The sequence below is a fragment of the Parasteatoda tepidariorum genome, chromosome 8, assembly GCF_043381705.1.
Source record: "Parasteatoda tepidariorum isolate YZ-2023 chromosome 8, CAS_Ptep_4.0, whole genome shotgun sequence".
In the NCBI taxonomy this organism is placed as follows: domain Eukaryota; kingdom Metazoa; phylum Arthropoda; class Arachnida; order Araneae; family Theridiidae; genus Parasteatoda; species Parasteatoda tepidariorum.
Genome location: NC_092211.1, coordinates 25,642,397 through 25,666,376, shown reverse-complemented (window position 1 = coordinate 25,666,376; position 23,980 = coordinate 25,642,397). Strand labels below are relative to the sequence as shown.

The 23,980-nt window shown below is 29.9% G+C and overlaps 1 protein-coding gene across 2 annotated transcripts in view; it reads right to left on the bottom strand.

The window, feature by feature from the left end:
- Positions 1-454: 454 nt before the first annotated feature.
- The window catches only part of LOC107436546 (embryonic polarity protein dorsal), a 24,396-nt gene continuing 870 nt past the window's right edge, over positions 455-23,980 (bottom strand). Inside the window, exons 1-11 of one of the 2 annotated variants that reach the window (XM_071184512.1) lie at positions 23,699-23,718; positions 20,112-20,228; positions 17,040-17,218; positions 14,374-14,558; positions 11,644-11,735; positions 9,603-9,734; positions 9,428-9,526; positions 6,101-6,325; positions 2,754-2,855; positions 2,581-2,655; positions 455-1,367 (exon numbers count right to left, since the gene is read on the bottom strand). In XM_071184512.1, coding sequence (XP_071040613.1) covers positions 703-1,367; positions 2,581-2,655; positions 2,754-2,855; positions 6,101-6,325; positions 9,428-9,526; positions 9,603-9,734; positions 11,644-11,735; positions 14,374-14,558; positions 17,040-17,218; positions 20,112-20,148 — 1,791 coding nt within the window. In that variant the 5' untranslated portion in view covers positions 20,149-20,228; positions 23,699-23,718 and the 3' untranslated portion in view covers positions 455-702. Of the gene's footprint in view, positions 1,368-2,580; positions 2,656-2,753; positions 2,856-6,100; positions 6,326-9,427; positions 9,527-9,602; positions 9,735-11,643; positions 11,736-14,373; positions 14,559-17,039; positions 17,219-20,111; positions 20,229-23,698; positions 23,719-23,980 lie in introns of those variants that run through there. The other variant, XM_043046287.2, reaches the window with a different exon arrangement.

The window sequence follows — 23,980 nt, the reverse complement described above, 5'->3', positions numbered from 1 at the left end:
TGTCTGTAATCTTCCTTTGTTTTATCTTCATTTTGAATATATATATATATATATATATACAAATAAAGAAACAAATAAATGTATAACACTTATTTAACCTTCTTGAAATTCTTATTGCAAAATTGTACTGGTGCCATCTTATCAGGGGGCAGAAAAAACGTGGAAGTTTTAAATAAAGCCAGCTTTATGATACTATTTTGATCGGGCAATAACCTTTTATTTTTCATGTTTCAAATAATCTGTCAAATAGGGTAGATATCCATCATCAGTTTATTTGTGAAATTAAATGAAGATGCGATCACAAGCATATTCTGTATCCCCTCTGTAACTGATGTTACAGTTCAGCTGGAGTGTTTTAGGTAATGAAATAATATTAGAAAATTCACAAGAAAAGCAATGTTTGATATTTTTATGCCTAGAAAAAAGAATTGCCATATAAAAATATGAATTCAGAAAGAAAGAAATAATTTTATTAAAAATATATTCATAAAAACAAACTTAAAAGACATAACTTTTTTTTCCAGAGCATTTTTATAGCAATAAAATAATTTTCGCACTTCGTTTTTTCTGCCATAAATAATTTGTCAGTATTTGTATAATAGTACAAATTCATGGTGCTCTAGTTTTACTGATTAAACATAAATTCTAATGATTAATAAATTGTAAATTTATTTTTTATTGTTTCAGTTTGTATTGGTCTTGTTAATTATGTTCTGGAAAATTTAAATTGTTAAGAAACATGCTTGCAGAAAAATTCTGAGGTAGGTCTGCGTCTAAAGTGTCCAGATCCATACTGTCCAATTTCAATATCATGTCATTATCGACATCAGACTGAACATTTTCTTCGTTAGATGATTCTGAAGTTGGCCTCATTTGATACTCGTCCGGCGATGATTCTAAAATCGTCATCATTTGATCCTTGACTGGTGCCGTTATTGGTTTCGAGGCAGGCATCATTTGATGATTGATGGTTGGTATCATTGATTCCGGCGAAGGAATAACTGATGAATAGTTATGATCTGTAGGAGAAATTGTAACGTAGGTCGAATATGCTTGTGGTGAATGGGCCGACGTTGAGATATTAGTACGTTCAAGTTCTGGAGATAATACTGATGCTCCATAAGATTCTGATGCAAAAAATGCAGGCGCTTGTGCTATATGCGTGGAACTTGAGGCACTTACGGGAATTGATTGAAATACTGCTCCTCTAGAAGATTCTGAGGCAAAAAATGTTGGTACTTGCGATAGATTTGAACAAGTAGGGACAGATACAGGTACTGGAGGGAATGCCGATGCTCCAGAAGATTCAGATGCAAAAAATATTGGAGTTCCAGCAAATGCATCAGCAGAACCAGGAGCACCACTAACTGCAAAAAGAAAACAAAGCAATGAGAAATGTTTAAATGACACCAGAAATTTACTAAAAACAAACAATATTACCTTAAAAACCTCCAAAAATTTTACCTTAAGATTTGGAACATACCATGAAAACCAATTTCAATCTAATTTAAGACTTTTAAAATTTCTGCATTTTAACCCTCAACACATCATGCTCCAGATCGATCACATTTGTATAACGTTAGCTTACAGATTACATATATAAAATATTAAAAAGTCTAGCTTTTTTGTAAGGCTGCCTCTTGGATCAAAGATAACGTTTTATTTTAAAAATGCTAAAATTTTCTTAATTAAATCGAGAATTTCCCGTAAGATTTAAAGTATATCAATGAAGGTATCGAAAACCAGTTTCTTAATTAATTATAAACCTTTCATAACTCTTATATCTGAATTGGCACCGCTTGAAATGAATCTAAAACTTTTGCATTTAAACCTTTAACTAAATCCTCAAATAGATATAGCATTCATTTTGTATTGGTCTACAGATTAGGCAGATCAAAAATTTCACGAAATGTTTAAAAAGTATTGAAATAACCACAATTTTCGTGACGCTGTCCCTGGGACTATAATATCAAAATAATTTTTATTTTAGTAAATTAACAGATTCAAACAATGAGGCTGAACTATATCTGTTTTTCACTAACAGATGTAGTTCAGCCTCATTGGTAAAATGTCAACAACAGTTCATCTATTGTTTGCTTTTTTTCTGGTTGCTAAAGACCAAATTAACTTACAAGTGAAAGGCGAGTATGGTAAAATATGTTTAAGTGGTGCCACCTTGAACTGAAATTAAGTATTTAAAAAATCTATCTCTTATTTATGGTAATACACAGCTATAAGCTTGCCAGATGCATCGTAAAACTTTTACTAAATTTCTATAAACCTTTATTACAATATTTACAAGTTATAAAGTGATCCACTTCTATTCTTAACCTTCTCTATCAAACATAAACTGATAAACTGTTGCCATTCGAATTCATATAAGTATTAAACTAATGAATAAAATATTACAGATTATGAAGGATGACGTCATTACAAATTCTTTACGCGACAAAGCTAATCCAAAGAGCTCGTAGCACTCTTCTACAAAATACAACCTATCTCTATAACTTCTACAGTATCTGCAACTTGTATTTTGCTTTGAATTTGTATTTTTTTTTTTTTTTTTGGCTGACGTCTTACCTGATGAAGTTCCAGCTCTAAGACTATTTGTTGATTGTCTGGATAATCGAGGAATTCCAATTGCCATTTGACGTTCTGAAACGATGGTTATAATATATTTATAAAGAAAATAAAATAAAAAAATCTTTGAGTATAGTATTTTGTTATTCTTTGTCATATTATTGTAGGTTTACCTTGTGGAATGGAACCTCCACTCAGAATATTCCCTTGAAAAAGCCTCTCAAGATCAATGCGTTCTTTGACTTTTTTCCTTTTACATGCAATACCATCTGGATCTGAAAAATATTAACAAGACTCGCTGAGTAATTGTGAAAAATTTTTGTTAAAATTTTAATTTTTAAACACTAGATTTTTGTAAATGAATCCATGCATCTTTTTTTCAAACTATCCACACTCAATCAAAGTGAGGTTTTAAAATGTTGACTTTATATATAAATGTATAATAATTTATTTTTTAAAAATTTTTTGCGCATCTTTTTTTACAAATTATTACATATAATTTATGTAACGTATATGCACTATATTAATCAACTCAATTATATTTTAAATTGATTATTTGAAAAAATCATTCGCAGATAAAAATTTATATCACTCCGAAATTATAAAAACCCAAATAAATTAAAAATAAACAGGTCTGTAAGCAATTTAAAGTCATTATTTTTTTTATTGAAAAAATCAATGAACTAATTTCAGTTGTTGCTTCTTCTAAACTATTCAACAAATTTATTTGATTTTCATTCTAGGAACATAAGATTTAATAGATCAACATGATGTAAAATTTGTATTATACAAAAGGATAATTACAAAATTAGAAAATCTATCACAACAACAAATTATGAAGATTTTTTTCTTCATGGAATCAAATTTTTATATGCTTACAGCTTAAAGTTTTGATAGTTGCCTTGATTAAACTATTAGGAACACTTTTATCGAATAACTTCCAGGAAGATTAAGAACAAAGAATATTACATCAAACTAAAAAGGAATTGCTAAAGAATTGGTAAACATATTATTACTTCTAAATTATTTATTTATTTATTTAAATTTGTTTCCTTAAACGAATTCCAAAGTTCGGCCTTTAATTTTGAGTGAAAGAATTAAGTTCGTATTGGAGAAAGAACGCATGAAAAGGATTTTTAATAACAAGCAACGGAAGCTGTTAAATTTGGGAGTAAATCGGATAAAAATTGATGAAATTATTTTATGATAGTATTGCGGCTTAGCAAGAAAAGAAAGTGCACTTAGTGATAAACGCAAATAAATTCTAACTTTGCTAGTACAATGCTCAAAAAAAAAAAAAAAATGACCACCCTGAATAACTTTTGATTTAATGATCATACACATTTACTTCACATTTTAGGACTTAATGGTTGAGAGGGCGACTTCAAATATGCTAATTAATTAATTAGTGCAGATGATATTTTAAGGTACGAAATCAGACACAAAAGGTGCCTTCTCTAAAACATACCCTTTTTTCAATGGATTCCAATTTCTGATCCCCAAAATAAAGGGGGTGGCCGCAATCTGTGAAATATGGTTTTCATAGTTTGGTCAAGTCCTCATATTTTGTCATATCTCCAGAACTTTTCGAGCGAATTGAAAATGTTTTGCACACTATTACAAAACTCTCTTAACCAAAGATAATTCTGTACAGAAATAATTTTAGTACATATTTATCATCTATTCAATAAGAGACGAAAAAATTTTGAATTGTAAGGTCAACAATTTTTTACGCTATTTTAAAGTATGTAATTTTATTTGGCAAAATAGAAAATGCGAGCGAAATCGGTTGAATAATTTTTGCGAAGTCGAATTTTAAATATTCATGTGTATATATGAAGAAGATTTCAAGATATTGGGTTTCTTTATATTCCATTTCCACTGGATGTGATTTTTTTCGCATGCGAATCGAAGTCGAATCGAGAACCTGTTTGGCGGTTTTTTCACGGATATACATTTTTCTCTAATCAGATTCTCATTCACATGCGTAAGAATCGGAGGCAAAGAGAATGCTCCTATACTAGGAGAAGAGACATTGAAATATTGTATAAAATTAAACTCACGTTGATAGGTATAACAGTTTAACTTTCAGTATTCAGATTTTTTTGTGTCAAAAGTACAGTTTTGTGTTTAAATCTATTTTCGGATCTGACATAACGATTCAATTGAAAAATTATTTCCCCCATATATTTTTGCACTAAATTGAAAGAAGCCGAAACAAATTTGACAAATTTAATATTAAAAAAGAAGCTTTTACGTACAAAAAGTACAGTCTTGTAATACCTATGGATGGTTGATCGTGTAAAGCGAAGAACAGATGGTTCTAGGGGTAGAAATTTCTCCTAAGACTTTCGGGTTTTCAATTTGGATTAATTTTTATGCTTAAGCCTGAAAAAGCGTGCCATCCAATATTATTATAAAGTGTTTATCGTAGAACGCTTTTTTCCCCATTTAAATTTCAGCGAAACAAATTGCAAATGAATTCGGAAGACTCCGCAGCATGCTATGATGTTATACAAAAAATAATAAACTGCTATATTATACACTAATAAAGTCAGAAAGGGTTATCTGATAACGCTCTGATAATGTTCTGATAACGCTCAACAAATGGCTAATGGCCTTCATAATATGGCCTTGCACTTTATGTTGTGACATTAACTTTCTTAAATTTGTCTTAGGCTGATGAGCTGTTAGCATTTATAATTTACAGCAAACTCTTATGAACAGTATAACAACATGTAAACTTCCTAGAGTATTAGAGTACTTCCTAGAGACGTGTAAACTTCCGGTTTTAGGAAGTTTGTTATTGTTTACATTCATTCAACCATCCATTTACACGTTTAAAATTACTACGCAGCCATTTGAAATACAGTTTATCGTGCAGTTTTTTTATGCAACATCAAATAAAAACAAAAGCTGTTATATTTTCACGTGATTTCTTTATTATAAATTATTGAATTGGGTACTTGCAACTCGAAAGAAAGTGAAATGCCTAATCATGTAAGATTTAAACTTATAAGTAATTGGATGCCTGTAAATGACGACACGTGTGTGGGTCGAACCTGATCGATTTCTGAATCGAAAAATTTCGTGATTTACCTACAATGACATCCCTTACAGCTATTCAATTGCCTTATCACGCATTGTGAAGCCATGAGTGAGGACGACCAAGCTAGTCACCAGAGGCAACTTCCACTTAATTGAATGTTATTAGAAGAGATTTTAAGCCCAGTGAACCAGTCTTTTTTATGTATTAAATAAATTCATTGTGTGTTGTTGTTTACAATCCCAGCTGGGATAGCGGAACTATACCAGACCCATGAGGCCGTGAGTCTTCAAAAAATCGAGGAAAAGGAGAGGTCTCTCAAGAACCTCTTCCATGGTGAAATCCAGGCAATCATGGTGAGGACTAGCCTTGCTGGGGTTGCACTTTTTACAAGTTGGAAAAAGTTTAATTTGTCCACTGAAAGTGAAACCAATTCATTGTGTTTAGGTCAGCAGTAAAATTAACAAGTTTTACCTCTCTCCATTGGCAAATACTGGAATGGTCTTGGTTTCCCTTTCCTGTTCTCATCTCGAAGTTCGACGTAAACAGATACAGGCTGTTGTAGATTCTCATTATGGTAGCGAGGGATCCGGAATGAAATGGCTACTTGTTTATGAATATCGCTGGGATGAAATTCAGCAGGACTCTCCCATATTACATTGGAATCATGCACTTCATAAAACCAAATTTGTATGCTCTCTAAGCAATAAATAAATGAAAATTCATTACAAAAGTTATAGCACAATGCAGTGAACTTCAAGTTCAAATAATTTGTTGTCTATTCACAGGTGAATTTAAAAAAGGGTTGCAGTGATTACTAATTAATTTATAATTCTTTTTGTTGTTTTTGTCTCTAATGGCACTTGCCTATACCAGCAAGCCTACTTAGTGAAACCAAGCAAATTTAAGGCAGAGGGTGCGCTTCTTGCTTTTCAGTGGCGCCATCTATGGCCAAGAATATATCTTCAGTCCCATATACGTAACAGCCAGTTTACAGGGCTGACCCATTCATACATCCATTCAGTCCTCCACAGATCGTAAGTTCTAACTGAACCAGAGAACAATCAATCTCCAACGCGGTATCCCCTGGGGTATTAATTTGTTATGGGAACTTGGAGTTTCTGACTCAACAGACTTAACGCGCACCAGTCACCACTTATTACATGGCGATCCTTCGACCGGTGATCGAACTCACAATCTCTTGAACATGAGCCCAATAATTAATTTTAATTAATATAATAAAAATAGATTTACATTTCATTACATTATAAAACACATTTTTGAAATAGAAGAATAGTCAGCTCTGGGTATACGCTTTAATTTTTGTCAGAAATTACGCTATGAAGTTGGAAGTGTCTCTTAACATTTAAAAAAGAAATGTGTACATTTAAAAGCTAGAAAAACTGGAATAAGCATGAGTCTGCAAATGAGAGAGGCATACAACCGATTTGAGTAAGGCAATGTGCTTGGTAGCACCAGGCCACAAGTGTCTGACAATACAATATTTGTTGCCTCCTCTTTTACCACACTGTTAGAATTTTCATTCTAAAATTATGGTAAAATAACCGGCAGCAGTTAGTCCATCCGCTTAACAGTAAAGTTTCCGGTGAATAATATTTTTTACCTTTATGGTTTAGAAACCGTTTACAGCTTGCATGGTTATAAAACCATGAATACAAAACGATACGATTTCATTACATTATAAAACACATTTCTGAAATAGACGAATAGTTAGTTCTGGGTATATGCTTTAATTTTCGTCTGAAATTACGTTATAAAATTGGAAGTGTCTCTTAACATTTAAAAAAGAAATGTGTTCATTGAAAAGCTAGAAAAACTGGAATAAGCGTGAGTCCGCAAATGAGAGAGGCATATAACCAATTTGAGTAAGGCAATGCGCTTTATAGCACAACCAATTTGAGTAAGGCATATATTTTTTACTTTTATTTGAGTAAGGCATAGTATTTTTTACTTTTATGGTTTTAAAACCGTTTACAACTTGTATGGTTATAAAACCATGACTACAAAACGATACGGTTTTGTAACCATTTATAACTAGCATGGTTTCAAAACCATAAAAAAGAAATTTAACAAGACATAGGACTAGGTTTTTCGTTAGGTAATAGACTCTGGAAAGTCAAGGACACAGGTAACTCTTTTCATGTGTTGTTGGGAGTGGAGGAAATATTGTAGTGTCTCCAGTTTTGTCGGTCATGAGACTGATAGATTAGCACTCTCAGCTATAATATAGTTATTATATATATAGTTACTTAGCNTGCTGTCAATTCATCGGAGAATTTAAAAAAGGGCTGTAGTGTTTTCTAATTAATTTATAATTGTTATTGTTGTTTCTATTAACACTTGCCTACACCAGCAAGCCTGCTTTGTGAAACCAAGCGAATTTAAGGCAGAGGGTGCGCTTCTTGTTTTTCGGTGGTGCCATCTATGGCCAAGAATATATCTTCAGCCACACACACGTAACAGCCTGTTTACAGGACTGGCCCATTCATACATCCATTAATTCATCCACAGATCGTAAGTTTTAACTGAACCAGAGAACGATCAATCTCCAACGCGGTATCCCCTGAGGTATTGATTTGTTATGGGAACTTGGACTTTCTAACTCAACATACTTAACGCGCACCAGTCACCACTTATTACATGGCGATTCTTAGACCAGCGGTGATCGAACTCACAATCTCTTGAACATGACCCCAATAATTAATTTTAATTAATATAATAAAAATAGATTTACATTTTATTACATTATAAAACACATTTCTGAAATAGAAGAATAGTCAGCTCTGGGTATACGCTTTAATTTTTGTCAGAAATTACGCTATGAAGTTGGAAGTGTCTCTTAATATTTAAAAAAAAATGTGTACATTAAAAAGCTAGAAAAACTAGAATAAGCGTAGTCTGCAAATGAGAGAGGCATACAACCGATTTGAGTAAGGCAATGCGCTTGGTAGCACCAGGCCACAAGTGTCTGATAATACAATGTTTGTCGTCTCCTTTTTTACCACACTGCTAGAATTTTCATTCTAAAATTATGGTAAAATAACCGGCAGCAGTCAGCCCATCCGATTAACCGTAAAGTTTCCGGTAAATAATATTTTTTACCTTTATGGTTTTGAAACCGTTTACAACTTGTGTGGTTATAAAACCATGAATACAAAACGATGCGGTTTTGTAACCATTTATAACTAGCGTGGTTTCAAAATCATAAAAAAGATATTTAACAAGACATAGGAGCTAGGCTTTTCGCTAGGTAATAGGCTCTGGAAAGTCAAGGACTCAGGTAACTCTTCATGTGTTGTTGGGAGTGGAGGAAATATTGTGGTGTCTCCAGTTTTGTCGGTCATGAGACTGATAGATTAGCACTCTCAGCTGTAATATAGTTATTATATATATAGTTACTTAGCTATAATATATTATACTGCTTCAAGAAACAACGTGACTTCATTAAGTGGGATGAAATTCTGGTTGCTTAACAGCATTAGGTGAAAGCAGTTAATAAATAGTCTTTCTACAGTTAGCAGTTTGATTATCACCTTATTTACGGTTACTTGACAGTTTTGTTTGAATTTGGTAAAATAGCAAATAAATAAATTGTTATTTAACTATTTTTTCAGAGACATTTCTAACAGTGCAAAATTATAAACAATATTTATGTGAACTAATTTAGAGAAACAGCAATTAATTTTGCTTAGTAATCATGACAATGCATTGCAAAATTTTTTTATTCCCATATATTTTTATAAAGAAATATACTTGGAATTTCGAAAGTAGTTCAGTTACCTTTAGGAACACGGTCACAAAGAAGTATAACTTCAGTTCCACCAGTTGCAGGAGCTGAATAATGACTAAATTTCATGATAGTCAAATCCGATATGGATTCTGTGAATGATAAAATTTTAATGAGAAAAAACATAAGAATAATTAATGAATTAAAATTAAACCAGAATTTTCTTACTTCTATCATAAATTGGTTCAGAAACAACTGGAGGGACTCGTATCTTATATTTGCCTTCTGAATCTTTAAGAAGTACTTGAAAACATAAACGCAAAATATTCAAATCAATATCCTTCGTATAATCAAATCCAGCTAAATTGAATAAAATACCCTTCGTTATTTCAATTCTGAAAGTATGTATTAAGAATAAACAAATTATGCTTACTTACTACAACTATACATTAACTAGCTATTGATGTAAAATTAAATAAATATGTTTAACAACATGTTATATAATGTTTTGATAAAGCTAGCACAATTTTTTTTTTTTTATGGAAAATCACAATACTTTACCTCATTTTTCATGCAATCGCAATAGTTGTCTAGGCACTTATTATAACAATTTCGTTTCAATTCTAGCGATATTTTATCACCAAACATATGAGTCATTAATTAATTTTTGCTTGAGAACTATTTTCGACACAAAATTTTAGTTTTGGAAATTAGTTAAAATCACTTGGTGATACGTTTTTCACTTCTATCACTTGGCACTAAGTGAAAATTCACCTGGTTCAAAGTGATTTCTCCTTATTTCTGAAACTAATAAATTTTCTTGGATATAAAATAGCACTGGAAAATTTTTTTTGTAGAATTTATATAAATATTTGATCTTGTCTTGCTTATTTCTAATTCTAGAAACGTCTTTCAGCAAAAAACGTCTTTAAAAACGTCTTTCGAAGGAATATAGCACTGGATAATATATTTTTTGTTGCATTTATATAAATACTTGATCTTGTCTTGCCTATTCCTTATTCCCGAAACTAAAAACGTCTTAGGATGGAAAAATAGCGCTTCAAAAGAATTTTTTGTTCCATTTATATAAATACTTGATCTTGCCTTGCCTATTCCTTATTCTCGAAACTAAAAACGTCTTAGGATGGAAAATAGCACTTCTAAAGAATTTTTTTGTTGCATTTATATAAATTCTTGATCTTGCCTTGCCTATTCCTTATTCTCGAAACTAAAAACGTCTTAGGTTGGAAAATAGCGCTTCAAAAATTTTTTTTTGTAGCATTTATATAAATACTTGATCTTGTCTTGCCTTGCTTATTCCTTACTCTCGAAACTAAAAACGTCTTTGAATGAAAAATAACACTGGAGAAATTTTCTTTTTGCTGCATTGATATAAATATAGTTTGCTTATAGGAAGAACTCCCCTCACCACGAAGTCTAAGATAGTCAGCTGCTATGGAAACAAGAAATAGCGCATTTCAAAGAGAAAAGCTTCTTTCTCGTCTGATTCCCCAGTTCTTATCGACCTAGGCCAAAACATATCTTAAATAATGATACTTGTAATAGTTATACCTCGTAACCATAGTCACGGCCACTATTCCAGACGAATGGCTAGGGGAGTTCTTTACACAGACAAACTATACTTGATCTTGCCTGGCCTATTCCCCGTTCCTGAAACTATGGATGGAAAATAGCACTGGAGAACAAATTTTTTGTTTGTATTAATATAAATACTTGATCTTGCTAAAATCAGGTATAGGGTTTTCAAATCTGAAATTAGTTTTGAAAGCTATAGAGTAAAAACTATAGATGTTTTTTAAAATAGCATTTTTAGTTTACGCTTTGTCAAAATATATAAATTTAAAAACGTTATATATAACAGGGGGATTGCGTAAATGTTGCAACAAACTTAAAGGGAGTTAGATGATATCATCAAAATTCAAATTCTATAGAAATCCATGCTTAGAATTCTCGTCGTACGTGGATAGGGGAGTTTTGCCCTTTAGAACCTGTTCAGAGAGATACGGTTCTTTGAAGGAAAGTGTTTCTAACAACGTACGACGACATTTCACGGTTACGGTTACTATGCGATTACAATTCTGATGACGTGTTCTAACTCCCCTAGAAGGCTATGCCTCAACTATTAACTCCCGGGTATGCCCTAACAACTAGTCAACCGTTATAACTGAATAGATTAATTATTTTTTTTTGACACGGAATTTCAATAAAAATAATAAAATGCTGCGTAGAAAGTTTCCTAATAATTTACTTCCAAAAGGATCCACAAGATATTTCTCTCTCAGTTTCAGGGATTTTGGAATGTCTTGTTTTTTCACAGAAAGGATGCCGAGATTTGGAAAGCTAAAGGAAATAAAAAAATAAGTATGTAACTACAATGTTCATCTAAGCAATACGGTTGATACATAAGGATAACTTATTTTAAAAAGCTAACAAAATGTTCAGTGCGTAAAATAAAAAAAAAAGTAATAATAACTTTTGATCTAATGATCGGATTTTAACGAACTATTACTCAATCTTAATGATGTGAGGGTCTAACCTAAAATACGTTAATTAATTAAAGCAGATGATATTTTAGGTTACAAAATCAGATACAAAAGCCAGAATTCACGTGTAAATTCTTGTTCCACAAAAATGCGGACAGCTGCAATCTAGTATCCCCTTGGTGTTGACTTTACTCTAGTATAATTCGATATATCTCGAAAATTCTTTAAGGGAAAAAAACATTTTTACACGCAATGAAATTTTTTGTTTATTCAAAGATAATTCCACATTTATTCAAAGATCATTCCCTCAGCTACCGAAAGGTAATCTAAATAGTTGTCTATTCTTCTTCTATTATTTTCGATCAAATAATTTCTTAGTTATCAAATTTTAAAAAGAAAAGTTGTATTTTCTGAAGAACTATTGCATGTCTTTCAATTAAAAATTTTTTTTGTCCGTTATCAAATTAAACAATAAATCATTATTAAAAATAATTTTTTTGTATGAAATTGTCCTTGGATAAGCGAATTTTAAAATTGTGAACAAAAATTTTCCAATTCGCATCAAAAAGTTCTCCAAACTTTCGAATGCTCTCTTGTCCATGTTATAAGATAAATCCAAATTGCAGCACAAGGTCTTATTTTTGAGGTCAAAAGCCTGAATTCATCGGGAAAAAAGTTTTGCTTATTCATAGAAAATACGTTAGATGTCATCATCATCGTAGTTGGCTAGACAGCCCAACGTGAGCCAATGCCTTCCTCTGAAGATTTCTCCATGACGACATCCGATTTATCTTTGATCTCCAATACTTTTCATTAATTGCAAGACAATCGGACTTCCCTGAGTCAGCCCATCTCATCTGTTGCCTTCCCTACTTTCTTGTGTCAGTGGGTCTAAAAAGCAGTATCTTTTTTATTGTATTGTCATCACTCATTCGTGGGCCATTCTATTCATTCTATTTATTTTCATGTATTTAATATTATCAGGTTCTTTATAAATCTTGTACAGTTCAAAGTTAAATCTCCTTCTCCAGTTATTGTTTTCCTTTACACCACCAAGTATACCCCGCAAAATCTTTCTCTCAAATATTGCGATNCATTTTTTTTGACTATTATTAAATAAAACGATAAAAATTATTTACAGAAAATATTTAGTTATATTTTTCATAGAATATCTTCGTTAAATGAATTTTATAATTATGAGCAGAAGATTTTCAATTCACTTAAAAAGTTCTTGAGATATAGCGAAGCATGTAAAAATAATATTAACATTAAGGGGTCCAAAATTTGAACCGCTTTCTTAACCGAACTATTGGGACCATATTTTCCAGGCTGCGGGTATCCCCAATCCTCTGGGATTAGAAATCTAAATCCTTCGATAAAAAGGTGTATTTATTCAGATAAAGATGCGTTTATGTGTCTGCACTAATTAATTAGTATATTTAAGGTCACACCCTCAAACCATTAAGATTGAGTCTTAGAACGTGAAGAACCGATCATTAGATCAGAAGATATTCAGGGTAGTCCGTTTTATCTTTTGCGCACTGTATATTTGCTTTACATGTAAAAGAAGTCGTTACAAAATGAAACTAAAGATGAAAGGAAACACAACAATGAAGCTTTTTTTAGAAAACTTAGAAGACACGAACTATTGATTTGTTTGGAAGTCAGATTTTCGATAGGTTGCTCATTGCCAAGGCTGAAAGAAGTTATGACGAGACAGCTGGAATCACGAGAAACGGTACAGCCTCATGCGTTTTTGAAAAGTTGTCATAACTTGTAAGAGTTCTTTTCGGCTGTTCGATATGATAGTTACTAAATCATGTGACATTACTTTCCTATTTTGATTATTATAAAAATCCTATTAATGATTAAAACTTTATTTTTTAATAACTTCAACTGAAGATATCAAGAATTCTTAAATATATATGTGACAAAAATTTCAGTAAAAAAAGTTTCATTCCGAAAAAATGGAGAAAGTAGGAAAGTAGGTCGTAGGTAAAAATGACAATAATTTCAATTATTCATCAAAACTGACACGCTTTTTCGGACAACTCAATACAACTATCCCTTAAAAAATTTTGAGGTGTTTTTGAGGTTTATTTGAGGTTGTTTTGAGGTGTCAAGGTTGATTTAAGACGAGCCAGAGTTTGTTTTGAGATTGTTGAAAATCTACTTTAGAGCAACCAGAGTTATTTTTGAGGTGCACAGGCCACTTTTTTTACACTTCAAGCGAATAACTATTTTTGAGGTGTGAATAATTTCGCCCAACTCCAACTAAAAGTATTGCTGAGTTACATACGAGGATGATTTTCTGAGGTGCAAATAAGGTTGAAATTGAGATTTATTGATGAGGTTACTTTTGGTGCAAAACATAACCTCATTTTCTACCTCACGTGTATTTTTTTACATCTGTCAACCTCAAAAAACTTCAAAAACACCTTACTTTTTTAAAGGTATTTCTTGTAAGTATTTTTTTAAAAAAAAGTTTTTCTTACCTGCATGTCATGGTAGAGTTTTTTATAATTTTACAATATATCCCTCTTCTTTCTTCGTCTTCTAATTTATGATAAGCTTCTTTCTTAAGGTTCTCTACTATTTTATTAGGATGAGGCCGATACGGAGGTCCATCTTTAGTCACACAAGATACGACTACAGCAAAAGAGCCTTTGCAGTTCATGACCTAAATTAAAATAATAAAATTGTTATAAATATATCTAGTTTATGCTGTAAAATTTTATTGGAATAATGTGACAACTCCAGTTAAATGAAATTAGCGTCACTTACATGTTCAAGCAAGTTTTTTCAATTTTTTAAAAAATAAGTAAATTTTTATTTTATTTCTGTTGCCTAACAGAGGGCACCAAAAGTTAAATTCGAACTCAAAAAGATACACGTATAAGACTTCAGGACTTTGAATCTCAAAATGAATAAAAATGAGGTTGGCCTACTATATTTATGTATGGCCTTTACACGTTTCAAGATCCTCTATAGTTAGTATGAAGTTTTAGTTTCATGTTTATCTTTTCGCAATTTTAATTTATACTTTGCAAGTTAATTTATGTACAATGCTTAAAGTATAGGCAGGAATGTTTTGTTAAAGTAATCATAGCGGGTGGCTTTTCTTGATTCCACTTTGATAACTTCAAGATATTCTGAAGATCAAACCATAGAGCTGTAATACAAATAGAACAAGACCGCTGTTGTATTTCACTATCTCTCTTTATTTTAGGCATCAGAGTTCCCTCTCTTTCGGGATTTTTGGCGGAGAAAGAAGCGCGTCGTGTGAAGGTTGAGTTGAGTTTTTTGTAGATTCGCGTTTTGTACTTTTACAAGCAATGGAGGAAAGTTAAAAGCTTCAAGAATGATTAGATTTGCGGAACAGTTAAATATTGGATTATTTTTTGTTAAAATTTAACTAAATTAAGAACTGTTTTAAAAGTACATTTTTTTTAATATGTAAAAACTGTACAAAATTGCTTACATTTTTATAAAATAATATTTTTTTGAATTGTTTTAAAGATTGTAAAAATGTATATTTTAATAAAACTTATAACAATCTGATATAGTATTTTTCAGAAATCTCTGAAAATATTTAGTAATAGTCTTGTATAAAAATGTATCAATATTGAAGTTTATAAATGTTCTTAAATTTTAATCTAACCTAGATTTTACAATAGTGTCTGTCAACTATTATAATCTTGAAATATCATGAATATATTTTCAGGTATTTAATTTTTTTTAAAAACCCTTTTAAGAAATGGTTTTAGAGATGTCAAAGAGTAGAAAAATAAAATAAAAACTGGAAATTAAAAAAAGTTTCATCACCTTAAAAAAACTTTAAAATAAATGAGAAAAAAATCCGCTTTATTCTTTGAAACTTTCCTATTTTACTTTGCACATGCTTCCTATTAACTTTGCACAGGCGATGATAAGCTTAACCAGCTTTAATACCACTGCTAGCACTCTAAATTTTTTCATGCATTCTAGACGGTTTCATCAAAGAACTTATGATTAAGTATTAAAAACTTTGTCTTATTTATCGAATAGTCTTGTAATAATATTCTCATTGAAGCAAATTCATTTTATGAACTAAATTATTATTCAAAATGATTTTGCACATGACTGTAAAAAAGTTTTTCTGCAAAGTTCACCTCGTGAAAGTAATGTTGTAATGACTGCATTTCGAAAGAAATTTGTAGTCACTAAGTTTAAAAATTTTATTTTTGAAATTGCTGTCAACTACGCTTGTAATGAAGTAGTTGTGATTGTGGTTAAATCCGAAAATTGCAATGATAATCTATCAAAATGATAAGGTTTAAATTTTATCATAAAACAATTAAAAAAATCGGGAACTAACTGAACCAAATCTGTGTTAATGCAATTAAATATTTTTGGATCAATCAATTGAATACTATAAAATATTTAGTAAATACACCAAAATTGTATCGAAAATACACCAAAATATGAATACACCAAATACACCTAAATATACACCAAAAAATACACCAAATAATGGAATTATTTAATTAAATATTTCTGGATCAATCAATTGAATACTATAAAATATCTAGTTAATACACCAAAATATGAATACACCAAATACACCAAAATATATTAAAAATACACCAAATAATGGAATTATTTAATTAAATATTTTGAGGTTATTCAATTGAATACTATAAAATATCTAGTTAATACACCAGTATTGCCCCGAAAATACACCAAATATACCAAAATATATTAAAAACACACCAAATAATGGAATTATTTAATTAAATATTTTGAGATCATTCAATTGAATTCTATAAAATATCTAGTTAATACACCAACATTGCACCGAAAATACACCAAATATATTAAAAATACACCAAATCATGGAATTATTTAATTAAATATTCTGAGATCATTCAATTAAATATGATGATGGGAAGTGATATTGATGAGAATTTCGATGATTGAATATGAGATTTTCAGATTTTAATATAATATTCAAAAATCTCTTTAACGTCAAGGAACATAAAATGATCGAAGAAATCGTGAAGGATGGTAAGCGAAGTGAGCAGGGAGCAGAGTTCTTAGTACTTACATAAATATAAAAGATATTTATATAAAAGCACAATCTTTAAAAGAATTTAAAATTAATTTAGTACTATTGAGTTACCTGTATTTTTGGAAAAGTTCTTTTTTCGTATGTCGAATTAATACCAACTAGGTTACCAATGCAACCACATCGGTCTTCATATTCACGTTCATAGCGAAACCTAAAGTTGCTTGGAGATGGTTGTTCTACTATACGAACATATGGTGGATCCATTAATTGTGCCTTTTTTATCACTTCCTCTGGAATATAAGAGTTATATAATACCTTTGAAGAGCAGTATCATAATTTATGTCTGTAAAAAATCAGTTAATCTTCATTAAATAAATATGAGATTGAATATACCGTTAAATAGAGCCGTGATGGCTCAGGGATAGAGCTTTCGCCTTCCAATGAGGTGAACCGGGTTCGAATCCCCGCAATGGCTGGTGGATACGAATTTCGCATCCGACTTGCACCGACCACAATGCTGACGTAAAAAGTATCCTCAGTGGTAGTGGTAGATCATAGGTTAGAGTCCCCTCGACGTCAGGCTAACCGTAGTAGGTTTTCGTGGTTTTCCTCTCCATTTATTCACACTATTGTATACAATGTGAAAACTGTGGTGTAATATCTCTCCAAATATGATGTTATAGTCATGGTGGCTTAGGGGATAGAGCAATCGCCTTCCAAAGAGGTGAAGCGGGTTTGAATCCCAGCTATGGCTGGTTCACTCGAATATCGCATCCGGCTCGCACCAACCACAGTGCTGAAGTAAAATATCATAAGTAGTTGACGGATCATAGGTTAGAGTCCCCTTGCCGTCAGGCTAACCGTGGGATGTTTTCGTATTTTTCCTCTCCATGTAACGCAAATGCAGGTTAGTTCCATCAAAAAGTCCTCCACGAAAGCAAATTTCTCCCAGCACTTGATCCACGAGTTCCCTTGTCTTCTGGATTGGGTTCAAAATTACCAGGCTACAGAGTTGAATATTAGTAGTCGTTAACCCAAAAATTGGGTCAGCTGTGCATCGACGGTTAAAATATAAAATAAAATACCATTAAATACAGGGTGTTCCTTAATCACCATCTGTACTACTGCCTGTCTAACTAAAGATCTCTCTTCGCCAGTTGTCTTAATCACTATGGGAACTGTTATTGTGGTTGAATTATTTCATATAGTTTGTCTAAAGCAAGAACTCCCCTAGCCATTCGTCTGGACCAGTGGCAGTGATTGTGGTAAAGAGGTATAACTATTTTAAGGTGGGGTGTAGGATCATTGCTTAGAACAGGTTTTGGTTTGTGTCGGAGAAAGAAAGGGAATCTTTTGCTTCGGTCTATTGTGCTAGCCCTAGAGTGAAGAGAAGCTGCCCTCCCTAAAATGCGCTATTCTTGCTTCCCATAACAGCAGACTGCCTCAGACTTCGTGGAGGGGGGAGTTCCTACAGTAGACGAACTATATGGGAGTGTGGGATAAACATTTTGGACAAATTTTGACTCGGGTCGCAAAAGAAGCATCAAAAGCTCCCCTATTTGAAATGTGCTTTGTCTTGTATCTGTAGTAGCAGACAGCTCCAGACTCTGCGGCGAGAGAAGAGTGGTTCTGTTAGACAGACAATAGATAGTATATATTTTTTTAGAATAGAATCACTATCAAAATGGAAGTAAAAAATATACCAACTGAGTTGAAAATTAATATTTAAGCTAAGAAAAAATTATCATGCTTAGATAAATCACTAGTCAGGAAAGTGGGACAAAGAACATCCAAAACCCGACAAAACTTAAAGCAAGTAATTAAAGTTAAGTTATAATCTAAGTGAGTTTATTTTAAATTTAAATTCATACGTTTAAAAGTTTCTTCAATTTCATATAAATTTCCATACTCATCAAATAAATATAATAAAATTAATTACCGTAGAAAGAGGCTTTTTGAATATTTCTTTTTAAAAAACTCGTAATAATAAAATAAAAAAAATAAATAAATAATGATTTATTTTTTATTTTCTAAGTATTCATGAAGTCTCAGGAAAAGTTAAATGTAATCACATGTCAGTTAAATAATTTATTAGCTAAACTAAGGTCTTGCCTAAAGAGGATCATGCATAAATTAAAATTCACAAGTTCGCAAGTTTCTTCGAATTAATATAAATTTTTATACTCATTAAATAAATTTAATGAAAATACTCATAAAATAAATAAATACTCATAAATTTATTTAATGAAAATACTCATAAAATAAATAAATACTCATAAATTCATTTAATGAAAATTCTCATTAAATAAATTTAACGAAGAAATACGCTATTTGAATATTTTGTTTTAAGAAACTCATAATAATAATAATAAAAAACATGGTAGAAATAATGAATTATTTTTGGTTTTAGAATCTATTTAAGTATTCAGGAATATTTAGTAAAAATTAAATACATGCATAATTTATTAGTTAAACAAAGGTGACTTACAGAAAGTGAACCATGTTTAAATTTAAATTCGCAAGGGTTAAAAGTTTCAACGATTTCATACAAATATTTATACTCATTAAACAAATTTAATGAAATTAATTACTGAAAAAACAGGCTTTTTAAATAATTTTTTAAAAAAACTCATAATAATAAAAAATGGAATAAATAATGAATTAGTTTTGTTTTAAAAACCTAAATATTCTTGAAAATTCAAGAAAAATTAAATGTATGTATAATGATGTGTTATTATTATTTATTAGTTAAATTATATTAATATTATTAATTATTTATTAGTTAAAAACTAAGGTGACTTACCTAAAGCTTACCACGTTAAAATTTAAATTTACACACTTACAAGTATTTTCGATTTCATATAAATTTTTATGCTAATTTAATAAATTTATAAAAATTATTGTAGAATGCTAAGATAAGTCCGAAGAAATAGGATTTTCGAATCCATTTTTTTAAAAACTCATAGAGATGAAAAAAATAAATAAAAATAATGACAAAGAAAAATAAATAATGAATTATTACACAAGTATTACATCATAAATGAGTTTTCATACATCATAATTTATTTTATAAGTATTCATGTTATTCTCTACTTACCTTATAAGTATTCATGAAGATTCAGGAGAAATTTAATTTTATGATATGATGCGTCAAAATTTATTTGTTAAACTATGGTGACTTACCTAAGGCTGACCAGGTGATTGAATCAGAGTCTATCATTTCTGTTTTCAGAATTTGTTTGCTTCACTTTTCAAGCAATACAAGATGGATATGATAGATGTAAATTCTTCTCTCCACTACTAAAAAAAAAAAAGAACTATTAAATTTTTAAATTTAAGGCTTATACGTAAAGCAGATAAAAGTGTAAACTATTTTTCTACACATTTTAAAATTGGGAAGGAGTGATGTGATAAAATATGAAGACTAAGATAGTTCATCAACTTTTTATTTATTTATAAAACAAATAAATTAACAAATTAAAGGCTTATGGTGATCCTTTAGAAATATGACAATTTGGAAAAATTTTTTTCTTCGAATTTAAGGTCTTCAAAACAATCAAATTTTTTTTTAAATATTTATTTAGTTACATTTATTAATATCTTACACACAGCAGTGTAGTTTATTGACATTTGTTCATGGAAAAAAAATCAAATAGAAATTCTCCAAATTTTGAATACCAGGAAAATGACATATTAGCTTAGAAGTTAAGAAAACAGTCATTCTAAGCTAATAGTAAGTAATTCAACTTAAAAAAATCAAAAAGACAAAGTTGACAAGTAAATTTTAACTTTTTATGTAAATAAATTCCAAAAGTATTTATTGTGAACAATTTCAACATACCGTTTCTTCTCGGCTTCTCGTTTTTTTCTCAGTTTATTTTTCCATGATTGTTTTTAGGTCCCATGTTGTAAAATAACCTAATAAAATTAATTTTATAATAATTTGCACCGGGAATTTTTTTATTACATTATTTAAATTTATAATATTTCAAATCATATTATTTTACAATTTTATTACTTTTTCAATTTATACACCCAAGTAGAATTTAGAGACTATGACAGAATAAAATTGTAGAGTGATGTTCTTAGCTTATCCTTTATATTTTAACTATCCGTGTTTTGAAAAAAAAAAAAAAAAAAAAAAAAAAAAAAACCTCAAGCCTTTGCTTTAGATGGACGAGGAATTGTTTCAATTAATTCTTTTACCCACTGTAGAAAGAATCAAAAATGTTTTTGTTGTGCTGTTGATGTGCACAGAATAAAATTGTGTAAAATAATCAATCATTCAACAAATAAATAACTTTGATTACATACAAGCATATTACAATCTTACATAAACTGGATATTAGGTAAACATTTGCTTTCCCTTGCACATTAGACTGTTTAAAAAATTTTCTGGTGACTGGCATTCATAAGCCAGGAAAATGACAGCCAGGATAATGACAAATTTGCTATTTTACAGCATTTAATTTTACTTTTATTTAACATTTCGGCCTAAAACGTTTACATTCCGCAGAAAACAACAAGATTTCTTGAAATAACTCAGGTAAATCTATGTAGTTTAGGTTATTAATGATTTCAAGAAGACAAGAAAATGACAACACAAGAACCTATTCACCTTGTAAAATTTTTTAAAATATATTTTGAACCAGAAAGTTGGTTCTTTATTCCTGAAATATGACATGTTCTGTCAGAATGGTATTCTAATCAATTTCTCAACCCAAGATATTGATTGCTGGTGCTATCTATTTCGGCTATAAATTACTAAAAAAAAGTCGCCTAGAAAATGATTGATTTTCATGTGACAAGCAAATTAATAACAGGAAAAATTATTTTCATCAAAGTATTTGGAAATAATACCCTCTGCATATATTCTAGAAATGCTTACAGCGGTTGAGATAAAAAGAATTTAGAAAAATTTATGGGAAGTTTTGAAGCTAGTTGTTATTGGAAATATGTCTGTGACATACCAGGAAAATTACATTTTGAAATTCACTTAAATTACACAAAACAGTCAATGCTAATGCAAAGTCATTTTAAAGTGCTAACAGCATTTATTAATTTTTTTCAGAAAAAAGTTATTTTAGTAGTATAGTATTAGGTCTTGGAGCAAAAGACTGTCAATTGTCAAATTTCGTGAGAATCACCCTTATATATATGCAAATCACATATTTTCTTACAAAAATTAAACAAACTGAAACGAGAAACCTAACTTTGTTTTTAGAAATGAATTTCTAATTTAATTTTTAGCGTAATTTCAAAATATATTAACAATTAAGACTGTGTAATGTAATGCTTTTCCTTCTAAACACATAAACACTAAACACAAACACTTTCTAACCACTAAAAACACTTATTTATATATATTTTTTTAAAGTTATTCATTTTAAATGCCTTATTTCCTTTGTATCTGTTCAAAAAAAGAAAACTTGTGGGAAAAAATGCATAAATAATGTTTTTCAGCAGATTTTTTACCACGAAACAAACAATTTGATCTCACTATTTTAAGGCTTATGTTCAATGCAACTGAATCTTTTTTGAACAAAAAAATTTTCAAAGCCAGGTTTAAGTTTATTTTTATAAGAATGTGATACAACTTCCAAATGCAGTAATTAGGCTAAACTATTATTCTCTTAGAATTATTTTAAAATTTAAGTGCCAATTTAAAAAAAAAATTCTTGAGAAGATTCCTGGATACATTTCTTGAAAAAACATCGAATGAATCATTTTTATAGGGTATCATTAAAAATCGCAATTTCAGTTTCTTTATAAGCCACAAAATGGCCGAAATTAATCAACAATAGGTGAACCACTTCAACTAAAATGCTATTTAAAAATATAAAAATCTTGTTTAATTGCTAATTAAATTAAAAAAAATAATAAGACATTTTTCTACATGCGTTATTGAAGGTAATCACATCTATCAGTTTTTGAATGTAGTTTAAAGCACAAAAGCTAACATTATTATGTGAAAGTTGACAATTTTATAATTCAAAACAGCAAAACACAAAGGAAAACTTACTTTAACTTTGCGAGGCTAAAATTCAACAATATAATACGAAATTAATTTATTAAAATTAATAGAAAGGAACAATTTCAAAGCAAATACATCTTGATTTCATTATTATCTCCTTATTTAGGAATTTATTTTGAAAAATAAAAAAAAGGAAAAGGAAATGAACGATTCCTTAAAACACCTTGCAGTAAACATAAAAATTCAAATAAATCTATAGAGTGTTTATTTAAATTGATCCTAACAAAATATTAGAATAAAATAAATGGAACCGATATATTAACGTTCATATTTACATAACTATTTTCCAAAATGAAACGTTAGGCTTATCTTTCATAAAAGTGATAAATTGATTTATTGTATACTGATATCTGATTAAAAATTAAAGTAAATAAATTAATAGATAAGAGAAAAATACTTAAATAAATATATTCTAAGCATTTTCTTATAATTTAAGGGATGCACATGAGGCGTAATATTTACACATTATATCAAATTAGAAAAAAAGAAAGAAAGAAAATGAGAATGAGAGAGATTGAATGCAGAGACTGACAATATAACAGAATAATGAGAATGAAATAGAACAATGAGAATAAAATAGAATAATGAGAATAAAATAGAATAATGAGAATAAAATAGAATAATGAGAATAAGATAATATTTTTATAAATTTATACTTAGTAAAAATAGCTCATTGTGTTTTCATTCTGCCGATGGATATACAATATTTATAAAAATCCAAACTATAGTAACTTACGTGTTGTTACAAAGTGAATTAACTCCGAAAACATAAACGTAAATGTTTTGGAACAAGTGCAAATTTGATTTAAATAGAATAATGAGAATAAAATTGAATAATGAGAATTAGATAATATTTTTATAAATTTATACTTAGTAAAAATCATATATGGCAACGTTACTTTTAAAAAGTAACGAGTAAAAGTACAAGTATTTTTAAAAAAAGTAACGAGTAAAAAGTAAAAAGTTCTTATTTTAAAAAGTAACGAGTAAAAAGTACAAGTAAAAGTACAAGTACTAA